General features: G+C 36.3%; 1 protein-coding gene across 4 annotated transcripts in view; it reads left to right on the top strand.

Annotated features, from left to right (window-relative positions):
* The first annotated feature begins 504 nt into the window (after positions 1 to 504).
* myo1b (myosin IB) overlaps positions 505 to 18,802 on the top strand; it is a 110,120-nt gene continuing 91,822 nt past the window's right edge. For all 4 annotated transcript variants that reach the window (XM_079881744.1, XM_079881745.1, XM_079881746.1 and 1 more), the window contains exons 1-2: positions 505 to 726; positions 13,225 to 13,365. In XM_079881744.1, the coding sequence (XP_079737870.1) occupies positions 13,240 to 13,365 (126 nt within the window). In that variant the 5' untranslated portion in view covers positions 505 to 726; positions 13,225 to 13,239. The remainder of the gene's footprint in view (positions 727 to 13,224; positions 13,366 to 18,802) is intronic.

Here is an 18,802-nt window from a genome sequence, read left to right on the forward strand (position 1 = left end):
ACTTTCCGACTCAAAACTCTACTCAATATTATTTGTGCATACAAAACGTATTAACTAATTAACTTATTTTTATGGTTGAAAATCATCAGCAACAAGTGTCCAGCTAGCATACATTTTGTTTGTTAGTTTTCATTTTAAAATTCTATTTACTGTATTTTACATTACAGTCACTAGTTAGCAGCATAATGCCATTTGTTCTTCCATTATGTTCTTTTTTATAGATTTAATGGCTTACTATTTACTGTTAAATTAAAATAGAGAAAATATTAGCCTAATAAACAATGAGTTGGTGTTCCCAATCTTTTAACTGACTATTTTAACTGGTAGTAGTGTGTGTTGAATGTGTTAAAAGTTTCTGGTTCAATGTGAGTGGTGCGATTTCATCAAGACGACGCATGATGGCAGTGTTGCAGTTAGTTTTTTTGCTTACCGAAAGTTGTGGCTGTTCATTCAAAGGGGTTGGAGGAGATGGGCGTTTTTCTGGGATAAGGTGATTATCACAGTGGGACTCCAGTTACCACTCCCCGTGCTCATGGAGCAGCAGTAGCCTAGTCTCAGTCAGTTTCACTGCACGAGAGAGGGACGCGTCCCACACTGCTCACGGGACACACACAGACACAGGCGCCGGGAAGGCAACACGCGAATCATCTTTCCCAATTTATTTAGAGCGGGATATCGTTTTGCCTTCAAGGTGGATTAAAAGGGACATTTTAATCAAGAGCTGAGGCAAGTTATGTTTTCATTCATTTAAAAGTTTCTTTTTCATTCCGGATGAATCTTTTGGGTTGCTAATTGTACTTATATTCGCAGCACATTTACTTATTCATTAATTGAGTCAAATTTATAAGAAAGAGACGCAAGCGGTGATAATTTTTATTTGAACAGTTTCAGGGTGAACTTACTTTAGTTATTGTTGCAAAATGCGTGGTCATAAGTTAAACAGATAACCGCGTGTCAGAGCATCGATGCTCAAGAAAACAGGATTTAAGTTTTATTCAGAGTGTAAACCGGATAAATGAGCTGAAGACTTAAACATTATCTGAAGGAGTTAAGGGAGGAAGGAACAAGAGCCTCGATTAATAATAATAAAAAAAGTTTAATGTTTGGGTCAATTGCCAAGCAACTGCGCGTTAACCTGAGACTTTAAATGATAAAGCATAAAGAGCGCAACAGTATTTGCATGGATGGTCGATATGGCAGCACACACACTCACACACACACTGGGAGCGTCAATGGTCTTAAAGTTAAGTGGCAGAGACAAAGAAGCCTGAAGCCTGCTGAGTTTGAGCTGGATCTATCAAAACCCAGTGTACTTAGACCACTTTTTTGTCCAATGTCCCCCACTTGTTAGTGGTGTGTGGCAGGACAAAAATCACTATTACTATTACTCGTATAATGTTGGATTAAAGGTTTGTTCAACCCCCTAAAAACGTATTAAACTTCAGCACATAACTCGTTCCTCTCAGGACTTGTTACGGGCTTGAGTGATACAGGATAGGCTACCTCAAGTAATTACTGGGAAGGGATGTTGTTACTTTTCTGTCAGATTTTTTCCCCCACCAAACTATAAAATCCCATAGATCTGTATCAATTGGACCAGAATATCGTAGAGACTTGTTGGGCGGATCACTAAGCAAATACCCAGAACACCTTAGAAAATGTAGGCTATATCAACATAACAATTACTCAGGACACAGAAACCACATAGCAACTCCTTGGCAACCACCAAGAACACCCATAGCAATCATAACAACATGCTAAAAGCACTCAGAACCACATAGCAATGCCCTAGAAACAATCTAGACTGTAGTAATCAGCAATACTCTAAAATTCAAATCACCTAACAACCACTCAGAACACCCTATCAACTGTATAGCAACATGCTAAAAACACTCCGAACACCATAGTAACTGCATAGCAACACCCTGGCAATCACACTGAATATTTTAACCATATGGTAATGGTCTAAAACCCAATCAGAACAACCAAGCAACAACTACTCAGAGCACTTTAACAACCATATACCAACATGCTAAGGTGTTCTGCATAGCAATATCTTGGCAACCATCTAGAGCAAAGTAACCATATAGCAACACAGAACATCTTAGCAACTGCATAGCAACACCCTGGAAACCACGGAACATCTTAGCGTTGTGGCAGTGAGTAACAGGCACTTGCCTTTCCTTCAGAAAATGTTTACCCTGTTTTCTTATTTTTTTTTCTTTCTATTACTTCTATGTTTCTGAGATATTAAAGCCATTAGACTTACATAATTGTGATTTATTTTCCCTTTGATCTAACTTGATTTGCACTTTAACACTAAAAGCTATTTTGATTTTATTGGTTTGATTCATTAATAAGTAGCCTAGTACTGTGGAAACTTCCTTATTAGAGTAATTGTTAGTGCTATTTTAAGGATTGATGGGATAGATGATCAAATGGAGAAAGAGAAGGGTTTTTTTTTCTTTATGTGAAGCACACAAAAAGTAAAAACATATTTGTTATTGTAAAATTAAATGGTCACCTGTCATGTTAGATCCCCATATTGCTGCCTGCATAACATACACTCTCTGTGAATTGAGTTTATGGTCTATGGAAACCACTCATGGCCAACAGTTAGTGCCAAGAAACTGCTCATATTGGGTTTGGTGTAATGTATTTAATCAGTGTAACTGGAAACCGTTGGCTTTATGTTCTGGCTGACTGTAGTTTTTTTATAACTTTGTGTAATTCCCTCAATGTTGACTTGTGATTAGTGAAAGTGCAGCAGGTATTTCTCTAAATTTGATTTATATGTCATAAATCAAGGAGTTCACATAGAGTCTTTTCTCTAGCATTAAACTTTGTAGAAATGATAAGTACTGCATGTAATGCAATTTCTTTGCACCTTACTCTCACCTCACTTGGAGCTTATGCATTATTCCACCCACTGGACGCCTACAAATACATCGCTATTCTCTGGAAAGGTGCTTTGCAAACCACAATCAACAGATGTGAAAGACTGAAGAGAGTGTTGACTTTTCAAGAGGGTTAGGTCTCTCAAGCTTCATACAGTAGAGTCACTTTCTCTAATGGAATGGCCCTTGTTATCGAGGTCTCTACATTTAGTTTTTACAGAAAGGGATAGTAAATGTTTGGTTGAGAACTCTTCATAGATGAGTAAACTCAAACTCAAAATCATTGCCCACTACAACTTAATGTAAATAAAATAAAGACATTGCAGAATTCTCGAATCTAATTTTTATTCCGAGTCAGTCTCACTGCTCTCTCAAAATTTAGCTGAATTTGTATGCTATTCTTTAATTAAGGACTTTTTATAATAAATTTATAGGATAGGCTACCATTGTTTCAATGGCATCATTTGCAATGCTTCATGGCATAAGCAGTTATTTCCCTTGTAACTTGAGTACATCGTTTTGGTCCTTTTGTCATTTTTTTCAGTAGTTACTTTTTGCTTTGAATGTTGTGTTGTGACTCATGTTGGAGTTGGTTGCTAGCTTTTAACTCTGTGTTGAAGAGTTTTGTCTTTGGAGAAAAAAGATTCTGAAAAATACTGAGAATCAGTGACAGTACTTTTCACCTAATATTTTATCAATATGAATTCGGACATGCTGTGTTTCACCTACTCGTAGATAAGTAGGCATATACAGAGTACAGACATAGGACTTGATTAGCTTTTCCATTAATTGCAGTTGGTGCTAACCTCTTTATGAATATTCCTACTCCCGTACTATATAGCCGAAAAACATTATGTGAAAAGAATATTTCCTAAACAGTTGGCGAAAAGTAAATGACCTACTACTTCTGCTGAGATTCTGAAGTGCGCATTAGATGGACTCTTTTCTATCCCGTGAGAGGAGAAGTTTTGAATGGCAGTGGAGTGACTGTTACATGATAAAGCCAGCATGACAAATTAGTTAGTCTCAATTTCATTCATACTATATAGAATGCACTTTTTTAATGTTCATGAAGTTCATTCCTAATCAAATGTACTACCTACTCCGATAGCATGCAATTTCGGACACATCCAAACTCTGCAGGATCTCTCCTCAGGGGCCAGATTTGAAGAACCCTGCTCTTCACCGTCTCCTATGACACCTTTAACCCAGGTGGGGTTTATTTTATTTTTTTAAAGGATATTGGTATGAAATTTCACCGTAGCATATCTCTTTTCCTCTTTGAACAGTTGAAGAACTAACTTTCTGTGCACAAAATATAAAGATATTCCATGTTTTGCATACTTCAATGAAGTTAGGTCTGTTTTTTTTTTCTCTATTGGTTGGTGCCACTGGCACTCTGAAAGAGAAGTTCAACCAGATAACAATTATATTGCTTAGTGTTAAGCAGCTTCTCATGAATCAGCAGTGAGAATAAGAGCAACAGACTTGAGGTGGCTCTACTGTCTCAGACATGCCTCATGGAAAGTGTTGCCAGGGTCACGGTTTTCCCGCACAGTTGAGCTATTTTGAAAATGCAGTCAGATGTTAGTGAATTTAGAGTATTCTAAATGAGCGGCCTCGTGCACGAAGTTAGTCATTTGCATAAAACACGCTCAAACCTTCTTCATATAAGGGCTTTCTGCACACGCTTTCCTTACAGCCTTTCGTCACTCTCATCAAAGTCAAACTTGCCGCTGTTTGCAGGCGATTAAGTGCTTTTTGCGTGCGTGTGGTTTGTTGTTCCTATAATTTTGCTTCTATTTAGAATACATTTTATTACGGCATTTTTGGTGAATCGTGATTTGTTCTTAAAATTGTTCGCACATTTCACGCTCAAATTTGTGCGTACGCATGTTTGGTGAATGAGACCCAATGACCTCTGTCACTTCACTATCTCAGTCTCATGGCTAACAGCACTGATTTTACTCTGTAGAGAGATTAATTGTTACTGGGAGAAAGTAACTTCCTAAGGTTATTTTCCTCACATGAAAACAGGACAAAGTAATCCCTCTTTGGGCGCAGTTAGTGGAGGATACACGGATGAAAAGCATAGTATCAGGAGTTAGTTATTTGTCGCGAAGAATGATAATGTCATGTTTTCATGTGATGCTCAATTGAAACTATTGTAAAAGTAGCCTTTAAAGCACTCATATTGTACGCATATTTATAGGATACTGATGCTTTTAAATATAAGCCTATTTATGATACTTTATGATTGAGACTTTCAAACGCATTTCTATCTTCATAGGCTTATTTTGGACTTGAGTGAGCTTTTATGGTGTCTTAGCAGAAATTCATAATATTTTAGTTGCTGAAGCAAGACTTGGAGTTATGAACCAGCAATAAGCTTGTCACACAAAATGTTAGTTTTATTACTACTATTATTATTATTTTAAATGATAAATGTCACAAAGATGCAATTCAGATATTCATTCTAGACTGCCAAGACTGGCTCCCGTGGGATTGTGGAAAGTCAGTCCGAGGGTTTACCCTGGAAACGGTGCAGACTTGCATAGCAGTGTTTCAGGTCACTGAGCATGCTTGCATATACTCACAAATAGCCACAATGGCTTTGCCCCATCGCTTCATTTGGATCCCAGCTGAAGTTGCCATCACCAGCCATGTGTCTGGCCCTTTATTCAGCAGTCTGTACTCGATTAAACCCTATTATGTTGTTAACTTGTTCCACTGGCATCACTAAGTGTCAGGTTAACGTTTTGGTTCTGCATTTCCAGATTTTTTTTACCTTTTAGAAAGGGCATGGATTGATTTGAAACTGAGCTGAAATTGCTGAATCCTATTTAGCTATTTAACTTGAATCCTATCCTATTTTACTTAAATGTGTTCTAAAATGTAAATGAAGGGTCTGTTTGATCTCAATGCAGGTCTGGTTGTTTTAGGTGAAAGCTTTAAAAAAAAGGGACTTTCTGCTCTGCCTTGTCCGTGTACGGAAAAACACACGTGGCTCACTTCCAGGAATTTTAAATTATACATTATTGGTGTTGCACTTAGAAATGTAGGGCAGCTGCAGAGTTTTGGGTGTGGGCCAGTTTAGAAAGGTGACAGCCGGTCAATCCAGTGAAATACTAATGCTGATGCTGCACATGGTGGCTTCATTTTTAGGGCAGTCATGTAACTAAAAATACTACGCGGCTTAATCTGATGGATTTATAAAGAGTTGTGGGAAGCTCTGTGCGATGATTCTGAAATCTGGCTTCAACAATGATGCCTTTATTTGCTAATGCACATCAACTGCATCCAATTATGGGCAGAAAAACATGTCTGACCTGATGCACTGCATGGAAACTGCATGGTCCATTTGTTTAAAGCAGCAGTTCCTTTGCAATAGTGAAAATGGGAAGTAGTTTGTATCAGGGTGGGGCAACATAGCAGAAAATATATATTTTTCACAATATCGTCTTGACGATATTCAATATATCTTAGGAGAACCAGCATTCAACCAAATAGCCATTGTTGCCTAGAATCAATAATTCGTTCATTCAGCCATTCGGTCGTTCATTCAGCCATTCGGTCGTTCATTCAGCCATTCGTTCTTTACTTTGGCTCAAACGATTAAAATAGTGTTTTTAAAACATTTTTTTAAATAGTTTTTCAAAATCTTTGCAGATTAAATAAAATAAATACCACATGATGTGCTGTCCTTGTCAGAAAAAAAAACGTAATCCTGCCTCTCTTGATCTGTAGATTGATTCTGAAGGATTTATTATATGGTCCATGTACTCCAGTGCTGTTTAAATGTAGTTATGTCATTGGGGGGAATCTGGGCTACTAGGCTAACAGCACTAATTCACATGCTTGCTGAGGATCGGACCACGCTTTTGGAAATTTTAGTAGAACAACCGTTTCCAAGTTTCCCCTTTTGATGGGACTTTCATTCTGATGTTTCTCCCTACTGTAATCTTTCCTTCTAGAAAAGGTGTTATTGAAATAAATGTTATGATCAGAGACATACCCATGCACCCCATCACTGGCAGATTTAATACCACATATTTGGTGGTTCCTGTTTATTACCTGGTTTCCTCCTGGCTTGTGTTTCTGCTCTTCCTGTATAAAGTCCACAGTATAAATTGTCCATTTGTGCCATGTGGCATACAGGCAACATAAAATAAACCAAAAGATATTAAAATAAATGCCATTCTTAAACAAGTTTTCTTATAAAGTCTGTCTATGTGAAACCAAATATTTACCATCAAGTATTTGAAGCACTGATGATCATGGATTAAAGAAATAAAAACACTGGTTTTCTGAGGAGAATGTTTATTGGCCAATAATTTGCCCTTCCAGAGCAGCTGGTATTCAGTTAGAGTTGTAGATTTTGCCAGGAGTTGCTATGCAGTGGGGAGAGCGAGCCCTGGAATTATTCTCTTTACGCTGGAACCGCTGGATACATCCAGGGTTTCTCCATGTCTTGTTTGACCTTTAGTCTGTGGTCCTTTCCACTGTCCTTTTTCACAGGTAGCTGATTATATCCCCGGCTGCTTGGTTACAGCTGTTGCCAAGACACATATTGAGCAAGACATAGAGATAGGTGGTTTCCCCCACTATTATTCGACAGCAAAGATAATGCAAAACAGAAAAACAATTCTAAAAAGCTTCATTGTTCTATCCTAAGTAGCTGGCTGAGATAACTGTGGTTTTATTAGCAGTGAGGGTCATACAGTATATGTATCATAAGCAAAAAAAATATTTAATGATTTTAGCACTTTGATAATCTCTGTCAGTGTTTAGAGTGCAGAAATTAACCATATGGGCAAAAATGGCATGCATGTGGTAGAAAAGTATGATCTGTAGTATACTCTTGTTATCTAACAGGATATCTCTTGTATTTAGATCTAGGGATGCACCGATGTGAAAATTGTGGCCGATACCGATAACCGATATTAAAATTGCTGTTATGGCCGATACCGATATTTACCGATGTCGATATCTCTGTATAGAAAACAAATTTGAATGATTATCAAATAAAGAGCTATTTTCCAAAACACTTTTTTTTTTTTTACTTTAGAAATGACTGATATTGGGCATCTTTACCTGTATGCAAAATATGTCACACATACGACACACATGCATTATATTGCATTGCATATAATGTGTGCTGGTCAACTTGTCTAAAATTAAGAAACCCTTAGAAAACAGAAAAAAAAAGAAAAAAAACAGGAAAATTGTCTACAATTAAGATAGGCTACTTAATTTATTATTCCAATATCCAAATATGATACTAAATACCACAGGGAATAGGGCTTCTATTTGTGACGTGCTGTCTTTGCCTTTGAACATTGCACATTTTAAACAGGACACGCATTAGCTGAATAAATGTTAGCCAATACAAACATATTTATAGAAAACAGTTGACAATGAATAGACAGGAGTCCAATAATAGCATAACGAAGCACTTATTCTAAAAATAATAAGTAGGTTATAAGACGAATCCGACATATGGGCTGTGTTAACAGTAAAACGTCCGTCATTTAACGAATTTTAAAAACACGGATGTATAATACAAAATGCTTTCTGACATTTTGATAGAAAAAAAACCAAGCAATAACAAAATTTAAACTTAGCCCGTCAATTTTTCATTTTACAATTATCTTCTCTCTCTGTGTGCGCGCGTCCGTGGTTGGTGTTTGTGAGAGAGAGCTCGCGCAGCACTGATACAACGGTAGTCTACTTTTGAATCCATAAGTAACGAACGCGCTAGTTTTCATACAAAATAAATATGTAACATAATTAGGTAGGCTACTTTAGTTATTATTAACACAATAACGTAACACATGAAGGCTACGTTTCTCAACACTGAGAATGAATAAATAAACGCCTGTTTCTCCACTCGCGCTTATCAGTAATCCACAAATCACACGCGCTGTCACTTTTGAGAAAAATCAAATTCGAACAGGTATCAAATATCATGCAATATATGCAAATATCTACGAGTCAAAAAACGATCAATCAAAAATGTGTCATTAAGAGGGAAAAAAAAAAATAACTGCGTTAACAATGTTACTGACGGGACAGTTCTCTGTTACGCACGTCCGAAAGCGGCATAAAAGACAGCTTTAAAACTTTCACAGAGACCTCAAACAGAAAGCACAAAGCCTGTCTTTAAATTTAATTTCGTTTTGTATTAATTGTATCTTAATTTTGATCAATGTTTCATCCAAAATAAATAAGAAGTAAATATTAGAAAATATCAGGACATGCAGGCGACGGCGCGTGAACTGAAGCGCGTCTCAAATGAACCGAAACCTACCTGCCTCACAGACCTAAGACATATATAGAAAGCTTGAAACATCTATTTTTAAACAGAACAATTCAAAACGAAAGAAAACAGACTGTTCTCTGCTTATGTCATCTGTATCAAATGTGCATTTCTCTCAGGCAGTTCACTACTGCTAAGACCGCGAGTCAGCATCGTCAACTTCATCTTCAACTTCACACGTCAAATATCGGCCTGTTCACATCGGCCATTTTTTGACATCGGAACGATACCGATGTGTAAAAAAAATGACCATATCGGCCGATATTATATCGCCGGCCGATATATCGTGCACCCCTATTTAGATCTATATATCTCTTATTTAACATGTTGACGATATAGGCCTAAGTAGGGGTGTGCGATATCACGATTTTAGATTGGGAACGATTAAAATGTCTCCATGATCTGCTTTTGAAGAAATATCGTAGTATCCTGCTACAGTGCATATTATATCAGTTGCAGTTCTGGCGCCTGCGTCCCAACATACTGTACAAACTGACATACATTCACATCATGAATTCACGTAGCAACGCAGCGGTAGGGTTACATGCATGTGACATTGCAGTTCTTCGCAATCACTAAACTTTATTTGCATGTGTTTTAAAGCCTTGCCAGTTAGGCTTTTTATGTGCACGCTGTTCTGATATAAGCTTTTCTGAGCGCGTACACCCAAAGTGCATTAAAAACCTGTCAAACAGCGCATGACTACTCGGATGCGTGTCTGTGTATTAGATCTGTGCGTTTGGACCGCAGCCTAATAAACCTTGTCATTAAACGTACAGTATGGAATTTTTCGCCGCTAGGGGTCGCTAACCTCTTTACAATAACAAAGGCGTAGTTTGATGACGCAACATTTGCTAAGAATTATGGATCTTGTCGTCAACGTCAAGCCGACTGATCTAATAATGTTTATGGATGACTGAATACATCAATGTTTTTATCATGACTGTGATATGAAGCAGTTCGGGATTGCTAAGAGACAGCTGTCAGCTCCACACGCGACGCGAGTTCCGCGGATATAAAAGGAATATGGACATTTCATTCTACCGAACTACATGCAGTGCAGAATTACAACTCACAGGTCAGTTTATTAGACAAATTAAACTTGAGGTAACGCAGCGCTGTTTCACTTGGTCTAACATTACACTATCACACTAAACTGCATTTGAATGTGTTGAAATTAATGTGTTAGTTTGTCTGTATGAGACTAGCAGTAAGCTAGATCAACATTAGAATAACATACAGATCATATTCTAACATTTTATCATTGTTGAACTATATAACATTGATTAGTTTTATGTAAATGTGATCACCTGTTTAATAAAGTAGGCTACATGTAGGAGCGGTCGAAGTCTCGGACGTGGAGCTCTCGGCATCTCAAAAACACCGCGCTGATATTGATTCTCGTTTTAGTTCTCCTTTTTTATCCAAAGTCTGCTTGCCATGGTCCATAATGTTTGAACGAAACAACAACAGTGTGCAGATAGACATTACGAACTACACAGTGGTCCACGTCTGTCGCCTTGGTTACTATCAGAGGGCTCTGGTTCATAGCTCTGGTTGCTATGGCAGTATGAGTGGAAACCAGGGACAACGCGGATATGACGCCATTGACGGCGACAAAACGGAAATAAAGAAACGGGACGTGTCTTCGAATTAAATTACAAATTTCTCCTGGTTTGAAAGTTGTTGGAAACAGTCGGGATAATGTAAGTACACAACTAAAAAAAATATATAACATAGATATAGTGATTTTTGCTATTTTTAGTTACATATTACATAAGTTATATATTGTGCCTTTAATGGTAATAAAACAAGATATAAAGAGAAAATCACTTCCTGATCTTAACTGAATAACTTCAGTAGCTTTAATAAAAATCAATGTGTATTTAATTCATAACATGAACTCTATGTAGCGTTTTATTTTTTAAGATATGTCAGATATGTATTTTTTTACAGTCTCCAAAGCGAGTTTTGTTAATTGTTTAGCTAATGTTTAGGCTAGTGTTATTTAAGGGGGAAAAAAATATATATGTCTTGTGCTTTAGCCTATGTAGCTGTGCAGTTACTTTTGTATTTATTTGTTTTAGTTAGTTAATAATTTAGAATTTGAAAAATTATACCTATTTTTTTTTTTTAATTAATGTGCTCCACACTATTTTATATTGAAAAAAAAGTAACCTTAAGGTTATTGTCCCTTTAAAAAATAAAAAAAAAATAAAAAGCTGAAGAACCGATGAAATGACGAGCACAGTTTTCATTTCTGTATAGATGTTCAAACAGGAAGTATAGGTGGCAGTGGCACATATCAATGTGCTCATGACTTTTTTTTTTTTTTTTATGTGTTGTTTATTTCAGCTGTGATCCACGATTTGCTACTATATAGTTTCTGGCAAACCGTATTAGGGGAGGGACATTTTCCTTCTCGAGAGATTATTTGATTGGGCAAAACTTTGTATGATGTGCAAGATGCACAATATTTTTTTCTATTGTACATTATCTGCTAAATGTAATGCCAACGTTTATGAGTACACTAGTGGATAAAAAGCCAAAGTCTGATTTCAGTTTAATAGGCTCTTTTTAATTTCTGACACCAGGGCAGCAAAGTCTGAAAGTTGATGAATAATTCCACCCTAAATACTGGCAAGTTTAACAGTCCAAGATCTGCTGTTGGCTTTCACCTCTTAATCCTTAATTTACATTAAACTTCAGTCATGCTTATCAGTGCACTCAAATGACACTTGTTTATGTTATCAACAAACCACAATGCATTACACTGTCTGCCCTTTATTTGGGACTTGTTTCATTGCTGATGTTTGACTAGGACTGGCAATGCGGGTGCTTTGTTGTTTTTTTCGCTGGGAGTGAAAACGTAGGCTCTTATTGGAGGAGCTTTATGCTGAGCACTACAGTTTGCCATTGCCCATTTGTTTGAACAGTGCATGGGGGTTTAGGGGCTCGGTAAAGCCTGGTATCAAAGCCCTGAATGCGATTGGCACCTGGATTAGTGACCAGAGAAGGGAAAAATTAGCGCACCTAGCAGTTTAGCTGTTTAACTGTGAAATCACAATTTAATGTTACGTGATGGGTTTGCTTAAAGTAAACATTTAAATAAAGTTTTTTTTTTTTTGTTTTTTTTTTGCCGTTCACTTTGTTTAGTGAGAAAGTGGTAAAAAAAAATGTATGACTCGACCCCTCAAACATCTTGGGAATATCTATGGGTCATCAGCTGGGACAAGGGTTTTTTGTTACATAATTCCCGGTGGAATATCTTGTGTCCATAGTGTCCTGAACAGAACTGAACATGCCAGTCCAGTCAAGTGCTGCTTTGCAAATCCAGAATTATTTTAGTTAAGAAGTGCAAGAAGCTGATGGTGACGTTTTATCAATATGAACAGACACCAGCATTAATGCACCGTGAAAGGACCACGCGTAGAATGCTGGGTTAGATGGGTCAGTGAAAAATAAGTGTCCAAAAAGTGGATAAAATCTTAAACTCAATTGAAAATGCATGTCAGATTTTTTGGAAATGTTGTCTTGGTATTCATGGTGTTTTCACATGGTTTTATCCTTTTCACCATTTAGTGGTGTAACCAAGTAATTTTATACCAGACAGAATTTGTCAGACAAAAGTTTTTTTATGTTTGCTTTTATAAACTTTGCTTTTAGTGTGTGTGTTTTAGTTCTTTAAACAGAAATGAGTTTTTTTTTTTTTTTACTTTTTTTTTTTTTTTTTTTTAGCCTACATTGTGTTTATTTCATTATAAATGAAATGAATGGTTTTGGTTTTAGTTAACAATAATATCCACAAAAATATCACAATTTTTTTATCAAAAATTTATAACGTTTATCATTGAAGAGTTGTATTCAAGCCATTTGTCAGTATAAATTGTATTTTTAATGTATTTTGAAATAATCTATATACAGACATGTATCTAGGTAAATGGAGGTAACGTATAAGTCAAGGCCTACATTTTTCTGATATATATAATTGTCTAAATTTCTCTCTAGGGGTTGCTGTCCAAAATGGAGGTGAAGACATCACTTCTCGACAATATGATAGGGGTGGGCGATATGGTCCTCCTTGAGCCCCTGTCAGAAGACACCTTCATTGAGAATCTAAAGAAGCGGTTCGATCACAACGAGATCTATGTAAGTAATGAATCTGTGTATCATTCGTTCAGTCGTTTTTTTATTTAATATCGAAAGTAGAAAAGTTTTGAGACTAATAACTTTGCTTCCCATTTATTACTTTAAGTACTTTGATGCCATAGCAACAATTCCTAACTAATAAAGTTCAAATATTATTAAAGACAAATGAACGCAGTAAACATAAGAATATATAAATTAAAACATCGATAAATACTATAAAAACAGTTAGAAATAGTTATGTCTAAGAGTAGTATTCAGGCAGGGAAATGTAATAATTAATATAAATGCGTATCGCATGCGATAATTAATGCGATATGGCTCAGCTTGTCAGTTAACTACGGCTCTTTGTAGTAAATGCCGCTCCATCTGAAAGCAGGTGATGGCGATTTACTACTAATCAAGGAACCGGCTTTACTGACGAGATGCGCCTAACAATGTCATGCGATATATCGCCCAGCCCTACTTGCGATTTCTTTCCCAGCTGTTTACGTTCACAGACATAACTGACTGTGTTTGAGAGTTTTTGACAGTTTAAGTTCAATAAGATGCAAAAGAGTGTTCAGAAAAAACTTATATCAGACTTTTAATCTGATATGGATTTAAAACACATGCAAATAAAATGCTTTCATGATGACTTAGAACTGCAATGTAACGTGAGCATCACCACGATTGAGATGATAATGAAAAACAAACAGGTGTCCATGCCCAACGTATCCAAGGTAACATGTTCTTGGAAGATTTTGTTAGATTTATCTTTATGTGGGGCAATGAAATCAATGAAAAATGTTCCAAGTGATTTGCTGTGTTAGTCACCACACCTTATAAAAAATTGCTTTCAGTACTAGGAAGTATCAAGATTAAATGATCCAGCTGAATGGCCTGTTTGCATTTTGTGTGGCACCATTAAAATTGACCCTTATAAAGGGTGAGTAATGAATGACAGAATTTTCTTTTTTGGGCGAACTAACCCTTTAAGCTTATATTGTACGGTTCATGAAGTTTCTAGGAGTGTCTCCACTCTCAGTATCATCTATGTATGCCAAGAAGCTTACATCACTGTCCATCATATCACTTACATTTCACCAATACAATGCTAACTTAACAAAGAGTTATCTCCTTATCTAATCAGTGCCCTGTAAAAAGAGGCTATGATGGGTCCAGTTTTAGATACAGCAGGCAATAAGAGCGGAATTATGAAACAAAGGTCCTTGTATTTATTGATATCATTAAACTTTTCTCTGTATAATTAACTGCAAGAAACAACAAATGTATTTATGGGAATGTGTGTATTTGCAAATTTGCACATGCATCTGTTCATTCATTCTTGTCAAAGTTACCCTCTGAATTGACAACACGCTGACATCAGACCCACGTCCGTTTACAAACCAATCAATGTCAAGATGCAGCCCACATAGATGATGAAAACAGGACGCAAGTGGGTCATTGACGAATAAGGTTTTTAAAAGTGTAAACAAATAGAATGGAGATATAACTATATTTGAAACCATTTTTTTGTTTACTTTTTTGTTTTTTTAGTTTAAGATTTTGTGGTTTGTACAATCAATTAACACTGTTTTTTGTAATTTTTTACAAGATGGAAAAAATTTCACCAAAAAATTAATTCGGTTTAACCACTGATTTGAAAGTTAAAAACTGATTTAACATTTATGTTGAGATAGTATATAGTGTGTACCACAGAAGAAATATTAAAATAAATTATCACTGATCTCATAAATGTAATCATTTATTGGACTACTCTAAACACTCCAACATATTCAAGTAAAACATTGCACAGGGAAATGTAAAAAAAAAAAGAGCCTTATCTGCTTTATATTTGTATTATTGTAGTTCCTTTAGTTATTAAAAACAATATTATTCCATTTAAATGTTTACTATATCGGTTTTACCGAATGACCTTTTGACACTTCAAAATTTTTAAAATACCTTTGTATGTAGTAAAATATAATTAAAACCTTTTGGATTCAGTAAAAGAGATCAAGTTGTACTACCTTACATGCTTTGGATGTTATATATTTGTTTTTTTATTATTATTAAGGCCTTTGGACAAAAAAAATGACCCGTCACGTCATTGACCCAAGTATGTCATGTAAAGTTTTTAGTGTGCTCGCATAATTGCTATGTGAAACCCAAACCACAACTTACCAAATGTATAAAATGTATCAAAATGTATTGATTCGGACCTTGGTGCGGACTTTCAGGTGTAAAAAAAAACTTAGACTGGCCTACTCCTGTTCTAATACACTGATAGTAGTTTCATCTCTAGTGTCCCCGATGTCACCATTGTTGACAGTGTTTAAATACATCTGGGAATGGGAGGATGTTATCATATTCCTCATAGAAATGAGAGATGTCAGTCCTCTTCTGTTTGTGTGAAAGAAGAATCGCTCTGAAGTTAATAATACTGAAGAATGTTTGGTTTTTTTGTACTAAGTTCCATGTCATCAAACTATGATATAACATAAATTAATGTATGGGAATTTAGTTATTTCCTCAAAGTTGCCAACTTCTGTCTAGATTCCCTCTCTCATGGTTGATTTTTTTTGCTAAGATGCACCGATTGATCGGCTGGTGACCGGAATTGGCCGATTTTCACGTGATCGGCCATGACCGGCGACCGGCCGGTCAGTCTGACATATGCCGATTTTATGATGGTCAAATGCACTCGGGCGCCGCATGATTAACCTTTTGAGCGGTACCGTCTCATATATGGTATTTTTATTTATGTGCTCCTGCCCTGAGTAATGTTACGGTGCCACATTTAGGATGTTCAGTGACGTCGCATAACTGCCAGATTCAAACTGTGCTCTCGCGCGTTGGTTGGCGCTGAGCCAGAGTCGTACGCGTTCAGCGCTGTCATATATCACAACTAAGCAGTGTTTTCAACCTCATAATGTTTATTTTAGGTTTCAGATATTTAAATACACATAAGCACGAGTAAAACAATACATTTGGAGTTTGTAAAATACACACTGATGTCTGTGGAAGCAGCAATAACAATCTATTCAAATATAATTTGCCGACATGTGTTATTCATATCAGACAAACATAGTGAAAGTAACTTAACTATAAAGTTTACTCTATTCTTCTCAGTTCACCGGCCACTTTCTTGCATTTATTTCGGGAGAAACTGATTAATTCACGTGCTGTAAATCCGACTGACAGGACAACATTGCGGTGCCCATCTCATGTTATAGATCAAGATTATTTATAAAGGTTTTTAAACGACCAAACACACTCACTTACACGTATTTGAGAATCGGAATAACAGATAGGCTGATTGATGACATGGTAAGCAAGTTTGTGAATATTTTGAATAAAAAAGGAAAAGCGGAATAAAAGCGACACATCTGTCATACAGTATTATTGTGGCTGCGGTGTATCGCGTGACGCGTCGCTATGGAAACATTAAAAGGAACGTTCGCCTCGAATGAAAAAACTCACTCTGGGGGTGGGGGTGTCAGTTAGAATATTTTAAACTTACGCGTGAAAGGGTTAAAGAAAAGATCGAAAATAAATATTTGTGTGTGCTGTAAAGTGGTTAGAATTTTTTTTAATCGGAATCGGCTAAAATCGGCATCGACAGGTCAAACTCAATGAAAAATCGGAAATCGGAATCGGCCTAGAAAATTGTAATCGGTGCATCTCTAAATGACAGTATTGATTGAGTTAAATGTAGGCAGACCATTTGTTAACTGATTTTCCTTCTATGTAGTTAATCTAATTTTCATTTGTTCATTTAGTTACTTATTAATGTACTTTTTATTTTTATATTTCAATGTAAACTATTCATTTTGCTTTGCAAAAAAAAATATATAGGCACAAATTATGTCTACAAACAGGGGCGTAGCCAGGACATTATTTCTGGGGGGGCCAGCTTGGGCCAGTCTTTTATTTGGGGTGGCACTTGATTGTCAAAAACTACTATTTTAAAACTCACTCTGAGTAGCGGTTTTCCCGCGGCTCGTCAGGCCATAAACAATGGATTGAACTTCCTTATGGACACTAATAATGTCTTATTGATAATCCATGTTATTGGGATGGGTGCTTAGATCAGTGGTTCTCACACTTTTTACACCAAGTAGACTACCACCTCAGAAAATATTTGGCTCTCCAAGTACCACCATAATGATCAATATTAAAATACAGTAGCGTAGTAGGCCTAACTATTCAGCTACAGTTATGCACAGCTAAAAAAAACAGGCAGTTTTATTTATAATAAGAATATGTATTGTTGTCAGCCACTTTAAACATTGTAACAACACAGTTTTAACATCAACACTGCACTGTGTGCACTGTTACACAGGTAATTTTTTAAAAAATGTATAAAATCTCATCATAATTTCTCACTGTTTTGTAGCGTTTGCTGCTGCTGCCTTCACCGGCGCTTTCAAAGTTGCCACTGTTGTGTTGTTAGCAGCACTAGTGCTTGGTTCACTCTCATCCTCTTCAGTTCTTGTATTTGAAACATTCTCCTCCTGATCCAAACTTTTCTTGCCAGATTGAAGCCACAATAGCAGTTTTGAACTTTTCATAATTTAATAATCCACCTAACATTCATTTATATTTAACCTTTTCACACACTTGGTTAAGTTTAAAAAAAAATCAGCTGCTCCCAAGCGTAAGCTTTTCAAGGCGACCGTTATAGATCGTATCACTTTGTTTCCATGGTGACGTGTTGTCACACGACCACAACCACTCAATACATACTGATGTAAATATACAAAATATTCACACATTTGTTAGCTAAAGCATTGAATCGCCTTTATAATGATCACGTTAGTTGGGAAAAAAAAAGCACAGTTTGAATTTAGCAGTTGATCACGTTCTACTCACACCGGTGAGATCGAAATTCAGTGTTTCCTCTGCGTAGGGACCTTAACATCTGTAGGCCTACTATATGTGTTGTAGCCATCAAACTCATTTAGTTTCATATTTGTTAAAATATTAGAATGTTATTTTTTCATCTAAGTTGATTATGAAAAGTGAACCGCACGAGTAAGATAGGATATTCAATATCGAGAGACATGGAGCGGGTCAGACATGATTTTGACCACTTAATGAAGTTCGAAAGCTCTTTTTTAAGTGAATTTCGTTTTGTATAAATTGTATCTTAATTTTAATATTTTTTTTATCAACAAATTGCCTGTATTTAATGAAGCAAATAGGAGACAATATAAGAGGCGCGCCCGCGCGGTCACTTGCATTGCTCGTGAACAGGAGCGCATCTCATCCTAACTTAACGAAACTCAGCATATGCCTCACAGACATGAAATCTATCTTAAAGCTTGAAATGTATTTTTAACAATTTAAAACGAAAAGAAAAAGGCTAGGCCTACTCTCTGATTATGCAATCCATGATGTGCATTTCTCTCTATAGGCGCGTTCACGGAGTTGACGATCGACAACTTCATCTTTA

Source organism: Squalius cephalus (genome assembly GCF_949319135.1).
Source record: "Squalius cephalus genome assembly, chromosome: 9".
Classification (NCBI taxonomy): domain Eukaryota; kingdom Metazoa; phylum Chordata; class Actinopteri; order Cypriniformes; family Leuciscidae; genus Squalius; species Squalius cephalus.